This window comes from Sander vitreus, chromosome 15 (genome assembly GCF_031162955.1).
Source record: "Sander vitreus isolate 19-12246 chromosome 15, sanVit1, whole genome shotgun sequence".
Lineage (NCBI taxonomy): Eukaryota > Metazoa > Chordata > Actinopteri > Perciformes > Percidae > Sander > Sander vitreus.
The window spans coordinates 15,775,658-15,798,483 of record NC_135869.1 but is presented as its reverse complement, the minus strand read 5'-3'; the positions used below and the strand labels follow the sequence as shown (position 1 = coordinate 15,798,483).

The 22,826-nt window shown below is 40.3% G+C and overlaps 1 protein-coding gene across 2 annotated transcripts in view; it reads left to right on the top strand.

Moving 5' to 3' along the window:
- Nucleotides 1-4,338: 4,338 nt before the first annotated feature.
- Nucleotides 4,339-22,826, top strand: part of col5a3a (collagen, type V, alpha 3a) — a 52,900-nt gene continuing 34,412 nt past the window's right edge. For both annotated transcript variants that reach the window (XM_078269259.1, XM_078269258.1), the window contains exons 1-4: nt 4,339-4,605; nt 18,102-18,269; nt 18,574-18,790; nt 19,246-19,408. In XM_078269259.1, the coding sequence (XP_078125385.1) occupies nt 4,521-4,605; nt 18,102-18,269; nt 18,574-18,790; nt 19,246-19,408 (633 nt within the window). In that variant the 5' untranslated portion in view covers nt 4,339-4,520. The remainder of the gene's footprint in view (nt 4,606-18,101; nt 18,270-18,573; nt 18,791-19,245; nt 19,409-22,826) is intronic.

Sequence of the window (22,826 nt, the reverse complement as noted above, 5' to 3'; positions counted from 1 at the left end):
TCAAATTTCAAATAACTTCCACACAGGAAGAAATTTAAAATAGTTTGAATCATATTTGTTGTCAGTGTTTGTTTACCTTAAGTGCCACTGCAAATACCAGTTTCAACCAAACTGCCTGCTATTTAGATCAAAACACAATTATGGGGATCTGTGTTGGAAACTAACAGTGAAGAGGAGGGCACACAGCAGGGTGAGCTTGTGTGTGGTGGCTGGTTGAGTTTATTTAGTCTGTTTGTTGGAGCAGTTCATTTAACAGACATGGTCTTTAGATGTTAATTAGTTTAGTCCCCTGTCATCTCTCAATATTATAATTATCACCAGATTGGCAATTTCCCTTACTGGGCCATTGCAAAAGGGAACATTTCCACACACTTTCTTATGGCCACATCCCTGCTTTAAACAACTGACTGTGTGGAGTAATATGTCTGAAAAGACAGCGCTGCATCCAATCCCTGCTCAGTGTTGGTTCTGATGATAATCTTGTTCCTTTCAATGAGGCTTAAATAGCTCTTTTTTTAAATTCCAAATGCCATAGTTGGTTAAGGGAAGTGTAGTGGTGATTTAATACCAAGCTGCAGTCTTATCCTGCCTGATGTGATCGCTCTGCCCTGTTGTACCGCAGGCAGGTAAACCCATGTAAGAACACATGCTTTCTGATCTATATCATCAGCAGTCAGTGGGTGACACAATCACATTTCTCTTGAGGTGCTTTCATAGACCAGCGGTTTTACCAGCCTGTAACAGATTTACCTACATTTTCCCCCCACAAGAAAAATGTGAATTTGTGCAGTGCCTGTGTTTTCTTGGCTCTGTAATTGTACTCTTGACCAGTTAAGGATGTCAGAATTTTCTTTGTTTTGAAGTCACTAACAAACCCACATTTTACACAATCTCGCATAAAATACCTATTTTTTCACCATTAGCACTGAGACTACATATATTTTCTTCCATGTGATATGTATTGCATACAGATGTTTTCTGTTTTCCATGTGCAGAAGAAAAAAACTGTAGTTGTTATCTAAGGCTTATTCATAACTCTGATATAAATGGTGAAATAAAGTGACACTGGATTAGCTGTCAGGCTCCCCCACTCCCACATAAACCACAAACTTAGATACACAGTCATCATTCACACTCATCTTTAAATCCTCATTATATCACAATGACAGAAAGTAATAACAATGTTTATCACATAATATACAGCTAAATGACATCACAAACCCATTAGGAAGCAGTGGTGTAAATGATTTGTAAGGTGGTTATTTCATAATGACTGCATAGAAAAAAAGGTATGTTTTCCTCTTTAAACATACAGAAATATTTTTTTGGCAAGCTTATAGAGTCAGTTGTATCTTCCTTTGTAACCTTGCATGAATACTTTTCCTGACAGTTAGCCTGTTGTCTTGTTCTGACATGTTCTTCAACACAAGGAGCAGACCGGAGGCAGACTCAATTAAAAGCCAATCTGGCGGTCTCTAATCCTAAATACTCATCAGCTCCTCTTGAGGTTTCCCTATCTCTCAAAGAGCCTATAATGGTTTGATGACAGATTACTTCACTTCACCTTCTACCCTCTCAGTGATTCAATGATAAGAAAAGTCCACCATAATTTATCAGCACAAGATGACCTGCAGAGGGAGAGAGAGATGCTTTGAATTTGTAACATCATACCACACATGTCTTGGCTACATTTCAATACTAAGAAGCATCTTTTATGTGATTTGAGGAATTGGAGAGTAAATAAATAAAAATGACAAGAGACTGAAACCAAAATAGGGGAAAATACAGAGACACATCCTCCAGGTTTTTTTTTCCTTCTACAAAATCCGTGATAGATTCATCTCCTGCCAAACTTCCTCTGTGATTTTTTTCAAACCGCTTATTCATAAATACAGGTCAAAACACATATGGAGTCTAATTTAGTATATTGGTGTTTCATCCACGTGATTTGTAAGTGTGTACAAAACATTGCTCTGTTGGGTTCTGCTGATTGGGATAAAGAGGCCGCCAGCAAGAACTGACTTCATTCTCCATCTTGAGCACTTTTAGCAGCATTTATGTTTTTACATCAACTTGAAAAAGGATGGTCTATTTACCGTACATTAATCATTATAAGTCTGATTTATGAAACCCTCTTGGTTAATGAAAGTTGACAAACTACTGGCATGAGACAAATGGATGGATTTTGATTTTAATTGAAATTTTCCTGCGCATTACGGTCACGTCATGTGTAATAATTTAAATGTATGTGTTGGGTCCCAGGCTCAGTCAATGCATGTTTAGTGGTCATGTGGAACACCAAAATCTGGTGCAGTTGCTGTCAGGTGTATTTCTTGATAAAAGAATAAAACCTTACTCATCGTACATTAGAAACCTGAGTTTGTCTTTGTTCTATTGTTTGATGTGTTTTAAAGAATGATTATCTGTAAGTTGTCCCGTAGTTAGACAAAGGTACATAGCACACGTTCTGGAAATATTTCTCACCCAGAGCTCAGACTAGCCACTGGACTCTTAGTAACTATCTGCTAAAAGCTGTTAGGAATGTGGCCCTGACTCAGGCTGGCTAAGCTGGTATTGAGAAGGGAGACAGTGGGAGGTCAGGGGGTCTGTTGTTTACCTACTAGAACAGCCTCAATCTGTCAAGTTATCTGGACTAGCTATTCTATCTCACACTCCTGGCTTTTTATGTTGTTTTTCTAATCACTCTCCAACTTGAGCTCCCACAATTTACAGTCTGAGGCTCAGGAAATGTATATTTTTTTCATAAGGATCCCTTATTTTGAAGAATTTGAAGAAGGATTTTTTTGATGTTGCTTAACTTTACTTTTTGACACTATTTATTTACCACGAATAATCATAATATGTTTTGGATTTGCATCATAACTGATGTCTATGATGTTTAATAATTTGCAGCTAAGCAGTTGGGGTTTGGTTAGAAATAATATGGAACAGTCTTTGGATAAAACAGAGGATTATGACTTAAATGGGTGTGTTTCTCCATCGTTCTGTGGTTTGAGATTCTTCTCAATTTCTTCAGAAATTAGGGTTTGGCTTCTTTTCTCTGAATGTTCTCTGGGATTTCAACTCCCAGTTTCTTTACAAAGGCCTGTTGTAGCTTGGACTCTCGAAACGTTATCTGTGGTATTTTTCCAATTAGACAAGGTCTTCACAAGTCTTATCTTAGAGCATGTCTCAACTGAATACCCATCTTACTAGAATTAATTAAGCATCTGGCAGGACTATATTCAGCCTGCACAGGTAATCAAAACTGTAAAGGCTTAAGTTTTGGCAGATGATTGGGATAGATGTCCCCTACAGTATTAAGAGGTAGGTGACTTGTCACAACCAATTATTTCAGCTCATTCCTGTCAGTGTCCCTATTAAAAGACTATTAACTTCATGTAGTTTAATGCAACTTAATTTATATAATGTTATACCTTTAAAAAAATGTCTTTTACAAAATATCTAAATATGTCTTTTTAATATTTTAATGAGGTTAAACATGTTACAAAATGGATGTTTCTGTTTTGTGGAAAAAGTCTGGTGGACTTTGTCTATATTAAAGAGCTACACTAGGTGGAATCATGACCACTCAAAGTGAGGGTGTGTGGAATAACAAACACACTGCAATGTTTTAAATAATAGGTTTTAGCTCGCTGTTCCTCCCTCTGAACAAGGAGTCCACAACCCCTAACCTGAGGTAATTCAGCCTCCAGCTTCAGCCTAGACAAGCATTACAAAAACGCAGCAGCAATGCTGGGCTGCTGAGATTATACTGATGGTGCAGACACCCTGCCCTGGCCTGGCCTGATCTGCAAACACCTGACTCCATGAACTGGTCAGGGATGTGTAATGTTCAGATGTATTTAACTAGTGCTGTGTGTGAAGTTTAAAGCTTAGATACATCCTCCAGCTTCAAATGATTTAGCCCAAAACCTCTGATCTTCACTGGTAGGTGAAAGTTAATTAACAGGGAACCAAATAACAAGAATTTAAAAAAGAGAGATATCTCAACATTTTGCATCATGATCAAAATTAATAATATGGTCACTGTTTTCAAGCATCCTGTTCAAATCTAATGTAATCATGTATACATTCAGGTGCTGTGCCTCTTGTTGTAGTCTCTGTGGATATATAGGCTGGCTAGATCTGCAAAAAATCAGGAAACTATGTAACTTATGTGGGTAATGACCACCTTTAAGAAGTGAAACCTCACAAAGGATCGCTAGAAATAGCCTAAATGTGAAGATGGAGTTTTCTGCCGTCCTAATGGGAGGGGGAGAGGCGGAGGAGGTGGAGCGCAGAGGGAGGGAGTGATGGCGAGAGGGAGAACTTGAATGAGAGGGGCAGAGCGAAACTGAGAGGAGCCACCACAACAAAACTTCTCCAACAATCAAGCAAGTGGAACTACAGACTGGCTTCTCTCCTTTTCTCCCCGCATGGCTGCTGAGTTCCTGCAAATCTAACTTCAGTGTAAAGTTCTGGTGGTGGAGGCAGAGGGGGGTCTCCGCTTGGAAAAGATGGACCATGTAATAAGGACCAGGTCGCGCAGGAGAATACCGCTATTTATTTGTATCCTGCTTCACGTAACGACGACACAAGCTGGTAAAGTAGCCCATCTATTTGAAGATTAAAGATGAACTGTCTCCTTTATCTAAGTTTCCGTGACTTTTTTTTCCAGGCACCATCATTCATCACTTGGTCCCCAGCCAACACTTGGCGCAAAAGCATCTTTACTGTCTTTTAAGGATAACTTTGGATCCTTCAGAACCGTGCACGTGCAATTATGCATAAGATATTTTTGTGTATGCTTACGTATTAATTACCCGCGTCATTGCTCAAGGAGCACATTTTGATTGATTCAGCTTTTCATGCTCCAGTTTGCATTTTTAGTTGAACACATTTCCAAGGTTTTGAATTTAGTGTGATCTTCCTGCGTCAGCTGAGCTGTAAGACGTACAGCGACCGGAGATGTATGATGTCATGTTCGAGTTTGCTTGTGACCAGCGTCGGTTTACTGTGAAAAGGTTTAACGTCGGCTTGAGAAAGAGGTGGATGGCTGAACACTGACCGAACTCAGTAGATTAAAATTCCTGTCATGGATCTGTTTAATGTGCCCTCTGCTCACGAACACTCTTACGGCCTTAGCTGTGATTATTCTGGCACATTTAAATATTGTACATGTTTTATTGTAGGCTACTACCTCAGGTCATATTTTACACACTATGACTTTTAGGAGTGAATTAGCTGGACACATTTTTCAATTATCCACCTGTAAGAAGAGGGCCTGGTCTCTGTCAAACAGCTCTCTCTCTCTCTCTCTCTCTCTCTCTCTCTCTCTCTCTCTCTCTCTCTCTCTCTGTCTGTCTGTCTGTCTGTCACAGTGTCCTGGTGTCCACATTTGTTGCACTTTCATGCTTGTTCAGCAAGTGCTGCACCCATTTTAAGATATCCATGTTCCCAAGATAGCCAGTAACCAGCTTGTGCATACAACTGTATGTCATTTGGCCCACTGCTATCTGTCTGTCACCCACACAGGCCCGGCTGCATGCCCTGTGGCCATGTCCTGAGTATCTTCAACTGGCAGCCAACTATTTCCTCGCAGGTGCCGCTGCTTAGAGACTCCCTGATGGAGCACCATGCCTCAACAGCAGGAGTTAACCCTGTGGTCACCAGAAGTGCTTAAAGACATCTCATTTTCACTTGCTTTCCACATGCACCCACTTTATGGCTGGCAGGATTTGATGTAATTCATTGGCTGACATAAAGCAATGGCGGGAGGAAGTGGGCCAACTGACATAATCACATTTAAGTGACACAGCGGCTGTGGTGTCCACTGCTCTCTAATGAGGGCCTGTGAAGTGAGAGGATGAGATTATTTAAAAGTGCCTGGGACATATGGTGGTGCTGATATGGCTATGTCTTAGATATGTGCATGTGATGTGTCTAAGTCTGTGCATGTTTGTGCGCATGTGTGTGTGTGTATTACAGTGCCAGAATGTTTTCCCATATGCTTTCTGTGTGTGTTCAAGAGAGATGAGAGAGTACTTTGTAGTCATGTTTACTGACAGGAAGTGAGACATTCTTGCACACGTCCACAGCTAGTTTCAGTTAGAATCTTCTGTTCTTTTTTTGCCTCACATACATTTTTGTTCAGTTTTCCTTTCTTTCTTTCTTTTTTTCTGTTCCTGGGAATAGGGGGTGTTTGTTTTTATTTTCTATGCCTTATCCTTGCCTGATCTTTTACATCACCGTTCTCCTCTTGTTCATGCTCTGCCTCATCCTTAACTGGTTCTACGACAGAGGGGAAATCGTGCATACAGCCCCCTCACTGTCTCCTGTTTGATCCAGCCTCCTTGCCATTCCTGCACCAGACTCCCAAAGGAGAACGGCAAGCCTTTTTCGCCTTTGATACAGCAACAAATTAGTGGCAAATGAAAACAAATGAAAAAGGCAGCTGAATTTAGCAGGATATAAGACTAGGAAAAGAGGATTTTTGCAGCTGCAACAGCTCTAGTGTTTTCTTCTGTTATGTGAATTTGTGTTTCTGTAATGGAAACATTAAACATCAGAGATGCTGATGTCTGTCCCTAGTTGCTGATGCTGCAAGTGTCATATCAAACCGCTTCTCTGACTCTTTGACAAAGCAAACTGTTTTGAATCCCACCAAGTCTTTAATAATTAGAAATTGCAGTGAAATGCTTCATGGCACTGAATTGCAATCTATAGTATTCAACACACATCTGGCTTCCAGAAACTCAGTAACTCTCTTCCCCTCAGGCGTCTATGGCTGTGTTTCTGATCACTGGATGCTTCAAGAAGCTTTCTGTGGGACTAGTTGGCGATGCTTCCTGTAGAATTGCAATGAGCAGTCATCAGAGGGGCTGACTTCTTTGGAGTGTCCCCTTACATGTCATCTGCCTCTTTATCCTACTTTATGGGCTTTAGAAAAAGTTTTATCATATGTCATCCATCACATGCACATGAACATTTCAGTAGAGGCCACAGTAGTAATCTTTCCTTCCAAAGCCATCTGTAGAGTCTTAAAAACAATATGCTACCCTTAATGACATTGTGACCTGGCTCATATTTCAACTTCTCTGAACCTGCCAAGTGTCCTTTAGACACTAAGCTGTGAACACAGATGCCCACAACTTGTTGAGAATTCCTTTAAAGTGTCTGTCAGATGCACAAAGGAACAGGACTTCTAAAGGAGCATGTGTATACAGTATATACCTGTCTTACACATGGTGTGTGCGGCATATAGTGTTATACTTTGATTTTGCCAGCTCTGGTGTTACACTCCATAATGGCTGCCTCAATGTTATGATGTCTGAGAGACTAAATGGCGGCTTGGGGTTGAAACTTGAATGGGCTTGATCATGTGTATGCTTGCATGTTTGTATCAAGCTAATCCTCTGTGTGTGAGGTATGCATGCACACGTGCATAAGAAATTATGTGTGTGAACTTGTATTTGTTGTGGTGGTGTGTTATGATACATATTTATGAGGACCTGATATCCTCGGAAGGATAAAGAGATGAGAAAATATCTTCCAAAATCAGGTCATTATAAACACTCCCCCCACCTCTTGAAGAGAGTTTAGTGATTAGAATTGTACGGTGGCTGACAGGAGCAAACGCCCTGCAACTTAAGAAAACACGCACAAATAGACAAAACACAAGCAAATTAAGAAAACAACTTCATTAATTTGACAACACATGTGCAGCATTCAGCAAACGCGCTGCAAATACACACAACACAACCAAATACATAAACACACAGCAAATGTGAAACGATGCAAAAAGAAAAGCACACAAACCCTGAAAACAAATGCAACAAAAAAACGCAGCATCCAGATTACACAACGGAAGTTCTCCAGACCTCTAGAGCAGTGGTTCTCAAACTTTTTTCAATAATGTACCCCCTTTGAATTGTGTTTTTAAGCCAAGTACCCCCTGACCAGCGCAAAAACATGTTGACATCTCTATAAAGAGGAACAATACAGTGTCGGCAGTGAGATCTACTAAACAACAACCTTGGAACTGAAAAACATTTAAATGCTACATTTCAAATGTTCAGAATCCATCACTTACAGTAATTCATTCATTATAGTATAATTATTTTAGGAATTATGCATGACATATTTTCAAGCATTTTGCAAAAAGTTCATGTACCCCCTGCAGTACTCCAAAGTACCAACAGGGGTACGTGTACCCCCATTTGAGAAACACTGCTCTAGAGGGAGCAGCTAGTGGAACAGCTTGATTTTCGACCCCACGGGGAGAGAGAGAGAGAGAGAGAGAGAGAGAGAGAGAGAGAGAGAGAGAGCAACTGCATAGACTGTAAATATTAAGTCTATGTTTGAGATATGTTTTCTCTCGTTTGGTGGGTGTGTCTTGGCTCAGCTCACAGGTGATACTCAATCAGCAGAGACGTCTGTAAACTCGTGGTAATAAAACATTTAAAACTGCATCAGCGTTTAACGTTGACGTTTGTTTAAGCCATATTACATGAGAGGGTTTAATTTCGAGGTCAGAAAGGCGCATTACTGAAGTATAGGGCTCCTCAAGTGTAATATTGTGATTATACAACAACGGTTACCAACAAAATAAGTGATCAATCTGTATTCATATTGTGGCGCAATTCGCTCTTGAAATACAAAAAACAGACAGGATTTCTAGTCCCTCCCTGTTTAGTAAACCAGCCAATTTACCGTGGGATTTATCAAACTGAATAAATCCCGCTCGCACATATAAACACAAAACTGCTTTGCTAACTCCAACGTGTTGTAAGTAAGACATCTGCTGAAAAAGTTATTGTATTCATCTACTATGATTGCCGTACTGTTTAGTTCACAAACATCCAACACACCAAAGTACAAACACATAGCGGACCAGATGCAAGCTTTTAATTTGGAAAAGCCGAAGCTCGGGGACGGCACCAGCCGGGAGGGCATGAGACGGGAGCATAGACTGTATATTACTAATATATTATGTTATTAATAATAATAATAATATGAATTTAATATACAGTCTATGGAGTTCTCCAGGCTGCAGCCATACCTGACTCTAATAAAAAGGCAGAGCACTCTCTCCCCGTGGGGTCGAAAATCAAGCTGTTCCACTAGCTGCTCCCTCTAGAGGTCTGGAGAACTTCCGTTGTATAATCTGGATGCTGCTTTTTTTGTTGCATTTGTTTTTTGGGTTTGTGTGCTTTTCATTTTGCATCGTTTCATATTTGCAGTGCGTTTATCTATTTGGTTGTGTTGTGTGTATTTGCAGTGCGTTTATGTATTTGGTTGTGTTATGTGTATTTGCAGCGCGTTTGCTGAATGCTGCGCATGTGTTGTCAAATTAATGAAGTTGTTTTCTTAATTTGCTTGTGTTTTGTCTATTTGTGTGTGTTTTCTTAAGTTGCAGGGCGTTTGCTCCTGTCAGCCACCGTAGAATTGGTGTCAGGCTAGGTTAAGGGCCAGTGTTAGGTATGTAGTGGATATTATGGTAAGGGAATGTTTACTTTAGTCAGAACAGTAAAAAAAGAACATCCTCACAAGTATAAAGGTAAAATGTGTTTTCTGTGTGTTTATGTGGAAGGCCTGTCAAGTTATGAGCTTTGAGAGGCAGGTGTTTTCTCAATGGGCCAAGCTGCTTTTGGCCTGTCGGCCCATCATGCTGTGAACAAACATGAGCAGAACAAACTGTGAAGATTGAAGAATGTGGTGCTGATGTGAATTGGAAGAAAATGTGTAATCAGATGCCGCCAGAATCTTGCAGCTTCAACAAGAAAAGTAACAACAGGACTACTGACCCATATTCAGCAGAGCACTCTAAACAAGCTACATTGTTTTTAGTATTTGAATAATAATTTGTGCATTTCCCTCATGTAGTAAAAATTGATCAAGGAGATATGTTAGAGGAAAAAAGTGGCCTACATGTGACTCTGAGAGCTATGTCCACTAAATATGGTGAGGAAATGCTAGGATGGTAAGGTTAGATGAGAATAAACAAGGCCCCTGCATTTGTGCAAATGATAAGCATGTTAGATATGATACATATATGATATACACTGAGGCATGTTAAAGTGGCTTTATGTAACTTTCAGTTTGTGTTGATTCTAGCGGCCGCTTTGGACAAAAGCGGTAGTGTTTTTACCACACCTGCTGTCGTAAAGGTATTTTCTTTACGGTGCTGTATTTCCCACTGTAGATTACTGAGTTAGCGTTATGGGAAGGTCATATAGTCGTGATGAGTGTTTTGCTTAAGTTACAGATGCATCGTTGCATTTCAAGTGTAGCATACGGCAACTTAGCCTACTTTGGATGTCTCGTGAGCTAAACCGGGTATCACTGTCACTGTGTTACGAGCCAAAGCATTAAGAGATTGTTGTAGCAACCAACGTAATAATATCTTAGATTAATATAGAGTATTTTATGAAACCCACGGACGCTTTACACAAGTAACGTTACAGGGAAAAGAAAATAGTTAGCCAACACAAACACGGAGTAAAAGGAAAACCTCTCCGCTAAATGGAAGCGGTACGTTATTTAATGTGGGCTACTGACGTACAACCACATTGCGCATTGTAAAGTTATTTTATGAATAAAACAGACATATTACATACCTGAGGGCCAATTCGGGGTCGGTTTTGCATTATTTACAATGCTGTAATTGTCTCCATCTGTTGAAAGCCCGACCGAGTGTGACTCACGTTATCTTTCACTTACCTATTCCCTTTTATCTTTTATAAAAAAAAAGTGTTCTTTGTTTAATTTCCTTCTTTCCTGTGATGGTCCTGCCCCAGTATCAGCCATAACTACAACAGATACCTTCTAAAATAACATTAAAATACAATTAGGCCTATATAAAGACATCTCCTGCTTCCTTTTACCTGGCTCCGCTGGCATACGCTAACACAGGCTTTCCGGTGTTACAATGAAATCTGTGACCCATCAGAATGTGTTACTGTAGCGTCGTCTACCTGCCGCAAATCATTCCGTGATTTTGTGGGGAAATTGGACCCGGGCAGATGCCTTACTAAAAACTATATAAAAATAGCGTTCTTTTCACTGTTAGTCTCATTTGCTGTTACAGGTCAGTAAAGACCATTGTATGAAAAATGACAGAACTTCAAAAACATAAAAAGTTACCTGTAAGTACATACATTGTCGTTTATCATACATTATGTCCGGTTTATCATTGTAGTTAGGAGAGGGTCAGTTAGTGGATTCCCTACAGTCTATATACAGTATGGTGTATATTATAAGAATGTGCATGCACAATAAATGGTTGCAACAGTTGTTTGTATAACACATGAAACTTTTGAAAAAGAAGACAAATTAATGCATACAGTATTGCTTGTGCTTTTCTTACAGGGTGATCTCTGCAGTGTCGTTTGTATGTAAATCCAGAACATTTCCTGTTGCTAGTTAACTCAGGTCTACTCTTCCACTATTTTAGTGCCTGTGCAGCTCAACTTTACACACTGTACACTTAAACTTTACAGCCACAGAATCTCGTACATCGGCCATAACCTTTGTGTTCGGATGTCCTTGGTTGTCTCATATCTCTTCATGCTACACAGACAAGAGAGCATAACCATATGTAAATATTAATAATGTGGTATTTCAAATAATTAGGTATTACAGACTATATGACCTAATGTTAGGCACTGCTGGTCTCTTTCATTGTATATAATAATAATAATAATAATAATAATAATAATAATAATAATAATAATAATAATAATAATAATAATAATTAGGGCTGTCAATCGATTAAAAAATGTAATCTAATTAATTACATACTCTGTGATTAATTAATCGAAATTAATCGCATACATAATTAAAAGAAAAAGAAAAAAAAGGGTACTAAACAACAGTTGGTGACATTAAAGAACGGCTTTTTTATTGCTAAGGCCATATGGTCAAAATTAAATGATTTAATAATAATGTATAACAATAACAATAACTTATTTCACTAGTAAATTGCTGTTGAACGACAAAAACAACAACCAGATAGGAAAAGGACATTTACAATAACTTCAAATGCACCACGACGCTGTAGTTTAGTTTAGTTTGTTGTTTTTTGTTTTTTTTCACCGGCTCTGTTGTTTCTCCGATGGCAGCTGCAGATCGTTACATCCCGGTGTTGAATCCTCTACAGTAAAACACAGTCAAACTTTACACTGTTTAGCGTTAGCTGTCAGCATTTTAACCGTGTTTAATCCAGCTACTAGCTAGCGGTAGGCTAACGTTAGCTGCTGTTGAGTATTGTGTTAACTAGCGTCACATGCAGCGGAGTTTGTGTTTCCTGTAACGTCTGTTTCAGAGCATCAGAGAGAAGGGCAGACATATCAGTGGCACCAGATTTTCGTCTGTATGCAAACGTCAATATGGAATGGATTAATCTGTGTTAATTTTTTTAACGCGTTATTTTTTCTCAGATTAATCGAAATTAACGCGTTATTTTGACAGCCCTAATAATAATCATAGCAATAATCATGACTTCATAACCCCTCCGAATATATATATAGCCATTCCCAGCAGTCATCTACAAACAGCTGACTTGACTTGCGCCTAAATTCTCAGCAATAACTCAAAGCAGACCCAACCACAAAGTACATTCAGGGTGAGAACTATCCCTGCCTCTCAGTTTGCATTCTTCCAGCCCTACAAATTTACTTTTGCCATAGATATTTCTAACACGCTCTTCTTTGTTTTCAGACTGATCTCATGAAGTGGCGTATGTATGACATTTCGTATCACAATTCGTATGCCATTATTGGCGTGTTATCAAGACGCATACTTGCTTTTTAGCGTGTTTATCAACGCCATTTGGCCTCCATTGACTTGCATTACCTTGCGATTGCGTGTGAATTGATGCCGTAGCGAGTAGTACGAAAGGGCAAAAATCCGCGTAGGGAGGTTGGTCGAGGTGGAGGATGGGTAAAACACTGGACTTTTTCCTTTGTGTCCCGCATGTGATATTTCCTTTCCACGTTTGTTCTTTTCCTAAACCCAACCCCGTTCTTCTTTTCCTAAACCCAACCGTAGCCTCGCGATAACACACCACGTGGCTTTAGAAAGTGGCGTGTACATTTACGCTGTGACGTTGCAGACTGCCGTCCGCTGTATACAGCGTAGACATACACGCAGATAGTTCAAAATGCATACAGATAAAATGACACTTGGCTTTAGGAAAGTGGCGTGTATGTTTACGCGAAGTCATGATGGCATGTTGTTTTACAGTAATGAACCCTGTTTACAAGAACTAAAGAAGTGTGTTTGACAGATAAAATAATACAGTGATTCAGAGAGAAATTTTGACTAGGGCAGAGGTCCAAAGTGCTGTTGTTTTCCCTCTGTGGGCGTTATAATTGAGCTACATATGAACAGTGCGCAGGCTGTTTGGTCATACTAGTGTAACTGTGTGTGCAGTCAGTGTACCATTCTTATTTGGCTGGTTATGTGTTCAGAGGGTGTATTAGCTCTCCTCACCTCATAGTGTTCTTGTGCACACACAGCAGTGACCCAGACAAAAGGTCACACCCACTGCTAATTAGATTAAGGCTGTTCTTCATGTAGCCTGGTAGAAATGATGTCTGGATTTTTATTTTTATTATTATTAATCACCATATGTTTTACAGCTTGCTGAATTTAAAACATTTTCTGAAGAAATGCCAACAGAAACAGTAGTTTTTACTAAGAGTTACATTTCAGAAAAAGTGTTGCTTTTCCTCCTGTCATCTCAGGGTGTTGTCCAAGATACTATGGGAAATTTTCACTGATTCATTTGGGCTTAATTTCTTGTTAAAATTCCTCAGTTCCCATGCAGAATTGTTTTTGACAGAGTTGTATTGTGTGTGTGCGAGTGGTATTTTTTCAGGCTGAACTGGGAGTGTAGGTGGTGTGAGTCATAAAGAATGTCTTCAGAGACATTTTCTTGAAAAACACAGGAAACACATTATGTCCATGTATAACTGAAGTGGTGCTGAGTTGGAGGGACTGTGTCAAGTGTCACACAGCCAGAGAGGATACACTGATGTAGACTGTTTAGTGGAATTTCCAGCGAATAGAGCATGATCTGTGAGATGGACTGTTTGAGAGATGGCTCTTTTCTGTCAGGAAGGCTGTGGACTGCTCTGTTGCTGGGCAGACATGGTTGTCTCATAGAAAAATCACAAGAAAAAGAAGGCAGAAATGCCAGATGTCTGTGAAATTGCTGGATGTTTCAGCTCCTTCCCATGTACTCTGACCTTTTGCGATTGGACAGTCTGAGTCATCAGTCCTTAGAGATTGTATGATTCTATTTCAAACATGCTAAGTCATATCTTTAAAGGTCCCATGGCATGAAAGTTCCCCCAGCCTGCCTATGGTCCCCCATTGGCTAGAAATGGCGATAGGTGTAAACTGAGCCCTGGGTATCCTGCTCTGCCTTTGAGAAAATGAAAACTCAGATGGGCCAATCTGGAATCTTGCTCCTTATGAGCTCATAAGGAGGAAGGTTACCTCCCCTTTCTCTGCTTTGCCTGCCCAGAGAATTTGGCCCACCCATGAGAGAGAGACATCATGGCTTTCAAACGAGCAAAGTGGCAGTTGGTCAAGGCCACACCCCCACTCTCCACCTTGCCCCCCCTCTCTCCTCCTCAATAGCTACAGACACAGAAATTGCACATCCTAAGTAAAGCTCATTGTGGGACTGGCTCTAGTGGCTGTAATTCTGCACCAAGGCAGAATTTCGGAAAAAAGAGACTTCAGATACAGTATTAGGGGACCACTAAGGTCTATATAAAAGCATCCAAAGAGCACTATGTCATGGGACCTTTAAGTTGTGAGGACAGCATGCTGCACTGGCCGACAATATAACCAAGAAGGTTGGGAGTTCTGTCTTTCAGTGACCATACCAGAGTGTTGATCTCATTTATGCCCATCCACTCTTGCTACACTTCTTTAGAAGTAAGATAATTTGACAGGTGAGGTAAGGACATGAATGATTACCACAAAGCCTAATGAGATGCAAGCAAAACCTGCTGAGACAGTCAGTGCTGCAGGAAAGGTAAAGAGGCTGCAAGAATTGGCACAACTTAAGGTGACATCAATGGATCCAAAACGGAATAGATAACTGTCTTTTTTTGATTGCTGCATGTATCTAGATTTCATGTGGCCACCAGCCCCACAAGCCTGGGGGTTTCGTCTTGACACCGTCATATATATATAAATATATCCAATGGATATTTTCTGGGTCATGCTTATATTTAACTAGATTTTGATGTTGTTGCAGCAGCTATTAGGTTTTTCCTATGTTCTCCGAATCAGCTTGCCAAACTTATAACAGTTTATTTCGCAAACTCGGGTGTGGGATGCCTATTATTCACTGCACGTTTAACTGACGGATCATTGTGAATGCAGTTTCTTTTTTTGGAGGAATTTCTGCTGCTTGTCTCAGATTTCTCCCTTTGGCATTGTTGCACATCTCGACTGTTCTCTATTGTTTTGAGAGTGTCAGAGGTCAACAGTCTCCTGACAGCCTATAGTTGGAGCATGTTTAGAATTGGGAAACAGTTTTTTTTTTTTTTTTTTTATAAATGTATAGTGGTTGAGGCAGAAATGTACTTAATACAGTTCATGGGGTGCATTGACATATCTTTGGATTACTTGAAATTAAACAATTCTGCTGAAAAGTTTAATTGTGTTATTTTGTTTTGAGATCATTTTGTCAGGTGCTGTTCTGGATGGGCTGACAGAAACACAAGAATCCTGTATAATTAGACCCATGTTGCTTCAATTTAGAACATTATTCAGACTGTTCCAAACATCACTGCCTTATGGCCTCTTTTTCTCTCTGTGCATGAGTATTTTTACTGGAGTCTGACCTTTGACTAAAACACTAACTTTAAACTTTGCTATCCCAACGGAAATTGATTTGCAGTCAAGGCCACAACAAAGCTACAAAGAGCTCATTTGGGATCAGACAAAGACAGAGACACTGCTACCGATTCAATTAAATACAGACATTAAGGATTAGGACCCAGGCATGATGTAAAGTGCAAAGTAAACTGTTGTAAATAATAAAGTGCTTTGACAGAAATGCAGATGCAAATGTATTCAAGCTTTTAGCTACAAAAATAAAAGAGACTCTGGTGTGGCATGTCTGTTTTTTGCTTCTGAAGTGGCAGCCTGATTAGGGCATTCAAGGATGCAGCCTACTATAAGGTAAATGTCATGAAGTTTGTTGCAACCAAAGCATTCCCTTTACTCTCCAACTTAACCAGCATTGTCAGGTGACCATATCAAGCCAAAAGACAAAAAGCCTTGACATGAATGTGAGAATGTGAAATCAAAAACAATGTCAGTGTCCTTGATGTAAGTGTGTGTGTGTGTGTGTGTGTGTGTGTGTGTGGGGGGGTAACCTTATTGCTATTTAGGTCTTGGTTCAGTGTCATGATGGCTAGAGCAGATTTGAAAATGATCCAAAATGACTGTGTGTGGGTGAATATTCATTGGTGCCACTTGCACATAATAGACTGAGGCTTCTGTTGTTGCAACTTCTGTAATTATTTAATTTACACTGCTTGTTTATGACTCTATATACATTCAAAATGTAAACCCTGAGGTGTTAAATACCTTTAGATCTGTACCTTATGTTTTCTATTGTTGGAGCCTGGCTGTAATTCATAGCTTAACCTATTTACAGCCCCATTGCCATGCTAGGGGACTGAGAGGGCGAGCTCTCAAAGCTGCTCAGAGTAAACGGCCTCTGCTATGCAAATAAATGATGCAATAAAATGTATAACGTGGTGTTTTTCTGCAAGCAATGTCTGGGCAACGGTAAACTCTCTCCACATGTTTAATTAACAAGGAATATAAAAGGTGAACTCTGAATGAGCAACAAGAGCTGCAGGAGGCAATTTGGGTTTAGGATCCTCATTTCAGATGCCTGGAATGCTAAGTGCTGAGTTTCCCTGAACAGGCTCTCATATCAGCTGGTGGGAGACTAGCTGTACACAAAACTCTGATCCTGGCTAATGCTTACGGCAGCACTTTATCTACAGAACATCTGATAACATGACCAGCAGACTGCAAATAATGCTCAGGTTCATTGTAATGAGAGAGCCAGCACTGGGAGAAACATCATATCAACAGAGGCATTTGCTCAACAACAAAAAATCTCCATCTTAACAATTCATTAGCTCGGTTTTCCTGTTTATAATTGAAATCAACTTGCTTCAAGAGTTTTCATGAGAATTCTTTCTGTTGCTAGTTTTACAGCAATTGGCCTTAGTCTGTTCTCTAGTCTTGTTTTCAGATATTTACATGCACTTTTGAACAAATAAATAAACAAATAAAACAGTCTTACCCCATTAGCAGAAATGTTTAATTTCTCAGACTAAGACTAAGCTTTGGAAGGTTTTAATACAAAACTAGCTGGCTTGTTAGGGCAGATGTTTTAGCAGCGAGACTATATGAATCACTGATGCGTTTATTTGTGCCAGTGTTCAAATTCTGAGAAATGCGATGCGGACATATTGTTGCTCTCTGGTGCAGGGTGAGCGGTGTGCAGGTGTCAGCTGTCAGGTGTGCTGCAGTAGGATTATGGGTTAGGCTGTGTACCACCCCTATCCTATAATAACACCCACAGAAGCCTGGCCACCTGCCGCCACATCTCAGAGGAACTCGTCTCTTCCGACTGCTAGGAAGCAGGAAGCCTCCACACTTTAAAACCAGCTTCCAGCCACACTAAACCCTGCTCTTCAGCTCGGTAACAACCAGCACTTATCTGAGCCAGACAACAAAGTGCTGTCACACTGGTAGAGTTTAAGTGTTGCACTGACATGACTAAAAGCTTGCTGCTGTAATCTGCCACAAGCTCCACCCTATCATAAGTAGTTTTTTCATTTCACAAGTTTTTCCTACAATGCTATAAACAGGAATAAACAGAAAGCAGGGCTTATTTACAAGCATGTCAAGTTGTTAACAATATCATGTTTAAAGCAAGAGAATCAGATCTGTGAGCATTAAATACAATAAACCACTATATTTCCTCTATCTGCTCTATAACAATGTACAGATGGTTCATTTTTTTTCTTTCTTTTCATTTCCAGCTGATCCCATTGATGTTCTGCGAGTGCTGGATCTGTCAGAGGACATGGAGGGGGTGTCCTTGGAGGCTGGTCTCTGCACCAGCAGGAGGGGCTTGGAGGAGAGCGATCTGGCCTACAATATAGACAAAAAGATCCAGCTCAGTGCTCCAACCAAACAGCTCTTCCCTGGTACTGGACTTTTATCCAATGAGGATTTCTAGAAAAGGCAAAAAGCCCTCAAATGTGTTCTCTCCTCAGTAAAACTTTAAGAGATCTGACTTTGAACTCCCTTTACTCTTTCTCATGGGTGCTTACTGCCTTCATGGGCAATATGTTGCATCAGTATTATCTTTACTCAGGTCTCACTGGCAGCGTGTGGTGCACGCATGTTACAAAAATATCTGTTCCCTGCTGTGCTCTCTCTTGTATGACTTACCAGCTTTCCTCTCCTCTCCTCTCCTCTCCTCTCCTCTCCTCTCCTCTCCTCTCCCAGATTCCACCAAATTTCCAGAGAATTTCTCTGTGATGACTACAGTGCGTGCTAAAAAGGGCTCCCAGTTCTTCCTGCTTTCAATGTATGATGACCAGGGGGTACAGCAGCTGGGGCTGGAAGTGGGCCGTTCGCCTGTCTTCCTGTATGAGGACCAGCATGGGCAGCCCACACCGGAATTGTATCCCATCTTCAAGAAGATCGACCTGGCTGATGGAAAGTGGGTAGTTTAAGGGCCTATAGCATCTCCATAGCATCGCCTTTCTGTTGATTTAACAGCACACTGTATCTGTGGTGTGTTTGCAGTAGATCAGACCCACCAGCACTCTGTAATTTATATTTACAATAACTGTGGTTGTATAACTTTCCCAAGCCTTGGAATCTGAGGTGGGCCTCACCTTTTTGTAGCCTGATTCATACAGCTCACTCCATGTGCTTAACTTTAAGTGACCTTAAAAGTAATAAGATGCTTGCGAAGCGCTTGCTTTAATGATTTAAGGAAATCAATCCTTCACATTCTCATGCTCAAATGCACTTGAAATAGGTGTGAAACAGCTCTTTGCATCATTGATTCTGCTGGGTAACAGACAAAAAACTTGCGCTTCTACATTTCCACAATACCTCCTTCCAAGGCTCAACCGTCTGTAAATTCTCTCTCGCACTTTGTTCTTTCAGATGGCACAGGATAGCCTACAGCGTGCAGGACAAGTCTGTGACCCTGTACTTAGACTGTAAGAGGGTAGAGACCCTGGATCTGCTGCGAGGGGACAACGCTGTAGTCAGCACAGACGGTGTCACTGTGTTTGGCACTCGGCTGCTAGACGAAGATGTATTTGAGGTAGGATGTTATAAAATTATGGGAGCCTCTGAAACCAAGTGTTTTACTATGGTGTGATACTCTTTAATTTTGTTTTAGTTTTATTATTGTATTTATCCAAAGTTTCAACAGGTCTGTTTGGGAAGTTACTAAAAAGAATAACATATAGAATAAAAAAGGCAGTTGATTGCCAGCAAGTGTGTTTCTTTGTGAATGTCTTCATTGAAGTTGACAAAGGAAGTAAATGAGAGTCGGTATCATGTGAACTTTGTGTTATTATGTAAGTATATAGGTTTGATCATGGGAAACTGTTTCATTCGAGTAATACACAATGCATATTATTTGAATTATCTGACAAGGCGCTGTAGGACTACATCACATTTAACCAAATTCAGTGTGTTTTATCCACACTGCTGCTGACTTGAACATTTCCCGTTGAGCAAAGTGATAAGAATTTGGATAGTTTGTTGATCAGATTAGAAAACCTCTTCATACTGCACCAATGGCCAATCATTGCTAATATCCACTTTCTTTTAAATTCTTCCCAAGATCTAAAACATACCATATATCAGGCCTATATTTGGAGAAATGTGCATAAAAATGCACAAGAAATAGGATCTTGGGTTTGAATAGTTTCCTCTATAACTTGAATGCATACATCAAATTGTATATGATTTATACAGTATCATACATTATACAGTTGTGTCTAGGAAATGGTTGGATAAGCAGAATATAAATTGTATTTGGTACTCACTACCCCTACCTTTAAAGCTACTTAAGAAAAGATTTAAAAGGGAAAATCGGGCTATTGGGTGACAGGGGTCTTAGGTCAATGAAGTGCTGCAAGAACAAAGCAATGCAGAAGAAAAGAGGTGTTTGGGAGGGAGTGGGGATGAGGGGATGTGTTGTTCAGACATGCTCAGCCTCATCATTTCCATTGCAAAGCCAAGAATTACACATTCTTTTTGCTTTTTGGACTTGTCAGTATAGATCTGTCTGTGTTGATGTGAGCTTGAATGGCCAGTTGTGCATTAAGAAACATGCTTGACTGTGAATGTGTGTTTGGTCAGGAAAAATACCTGCTTCTTGTGGCTACACATGTTGGGCTTTTTTTTTAAATCACTGAGTAGCAGGGGACATGTATCACAGATAAAGTTACTTAAGTCTTTCCAAATTGTGTCTTCCTAAAAATAAGATCATTTTAAGTACACATCTTGAGTTAAGAGCATTATAATATGTATCAGTATGTTGGGAAAACAAGGATGAGCAAGAAGATTCAGACTAAGCTCTGGGAGTGTCCAGTCCAATTCCTCTTTTTCTCTGCAGTAACCTTTATTGTCATAAGTCATTCTCGGTGCTTCCCATGACAATATGCAACCCCTGCTCTATTGTCATTCCCAATGAGGCTCCACTCTAAATCTCTCGCCTACAGCATGAAATAGAGATCAGCTCAAGCCCCTTCCCCTGCCATGTCCTCGAGGCTCTGTGTCTGCTCAGCAATGGAGCAAGAAAGAAAGAAAGGGAAAGACAGACAGAGGTATAAGGTACAGTCAAGTTCAGAGAAATTACCTTCTTCCCAAACCTCTGTCCCCTCAGTGTCCCGAGAATACCACACACTTTGCAAAAGGGAACATACTGTTAAACTTAGAGAGGGAGTGTTGTTATCACTCCCTATTGGCCTAATAGACAGAAACCACAGCCTTCTTCACTTTCACTAGGACTTGGGTTTTGCTTATGTAGTCAATAACTACCTTCCACACATTAACCTTATCTTCCCTATGACCTAAGAAAGTGACCTAACCCTCCAATGCTATAAGTTACTCTACGCTCCCTTCCTACCCTATCCCTGACAGGCATTCCAGTTTTTAAATTACTTTATACCCCGCTCCAGTTAAGAAATGTGTCTCCTTGTGGGCTCTATAAATTTTCCTTTTCAGAAGCAATGGAGACCGTTTCAGCTTTGGTCTTATTCCAAAAACACTCCCATGCCCTTATTCATCATCCTATGTGTAGAGATGATACATTATTTGTGGTGATGACTAATACTCCTCATCTGTTGATTGGATCCATCCTTTAGTCCAACCCATGCAGTTTGTGTGGTCATTGTGGTCATGTGTATCGAAGTTTGCACTTAATTGAATCTAGAAATTGAGTCTTAATATCTTGTTTTCTGTGGAGTAAGTGAAAAATTCTCAAATGAGCCATCTGTTTTAGATTTTTCATTGAAACATGTGATGGGAAAATATGAGTTTCACTGTGTGCATTTACAGTACAGTATGCATATGCATATATGTCTGGCTGTGCATATCTAAGCATCAGCGTTGTACACCTCGGGTGAGGCTGGTACCAGGGGAGGAGAGATTAATCAGGATGACCCCTGGGTCTCTGTTCCCAGGCCTTGCTTCTGGGGGAGGAGGCCGGTGTTCCGGCCCAGTTCTCAGTGTGGGAGCTCAGCGTGGGAGCATTGGGACTGTGGTCAGCCACTAATGTCTCTATTGCTTCCAGATTGTCCAAAAAATGACTACAAAAGTTGGGTGTTCAAACTCAACACTTGCTCTGCTTGCATTCGCAGTAAAGCAAACATCAAACTGTCCACAAGTTTGGAGCTCCTTCTTGGCCGCTGTGTGCCCTGTGTATGTGGCTCCAACACGCTGACTGCTTCGATAAGATCCAGACCAGTGTTTATTTCTTAGGAAATTCTGATCCTTTTTGTCTCGATTGTAGTACTGGAAATAAGATGTTTTTTGCTCACTGTTACAGACATGTTGAAACCAAGACCTATTGAGCATATAATTAAAGGCAGCTTTATTTAAATACTTAGCAACCCAATCGCTTTACCACACAAATCGGAAAAAACCACATTAAATCGGGTCAAGGTCTGTTTAAGTCATAATTTGCCTTATGTCTGATGGTGGTCAGATGTTTTTGGTCAGTTGTGAACATATGTTGCACTTTAAGCAAATGGGGAGCATCAAAATGCTGATTCATCAGTGAGTTTAATTTCTGGTTTTTCCTTCACCCACACAAGGTTGTGACTAACACAAAAAGGCAAGTCATTTTTTAGAGATTGAGATCTGATTAAGGCACTGCATATGTGTGAACAGCACCTTATATAATATCTAGTTAGTTGTGATTTGCAGACATCAGGGGAAAGCAACGAGGTCACTCTCTGAAACACTAATGAACCTTTGCCAACAGAGCCATGTGTGACTTCATGCAGGGTGTATGCGAGCCATCAGAAATGTGTGGATTCAGCTGAGGAGTTTTCCTTTTCAGGACGTCTACACAGGACGTCCTCTTCTGATGTCTTTGCCCCGTCCTAAATGGAGAATGGCAGAGCACACATGATTTTGGGCAACACATTACTCGCTGAGTGTTTCTAGAGGAGAGAGCCCCTGCTAGGCAAGAAAAACAGGAAAACTTATCTGTGAAAGTGTTG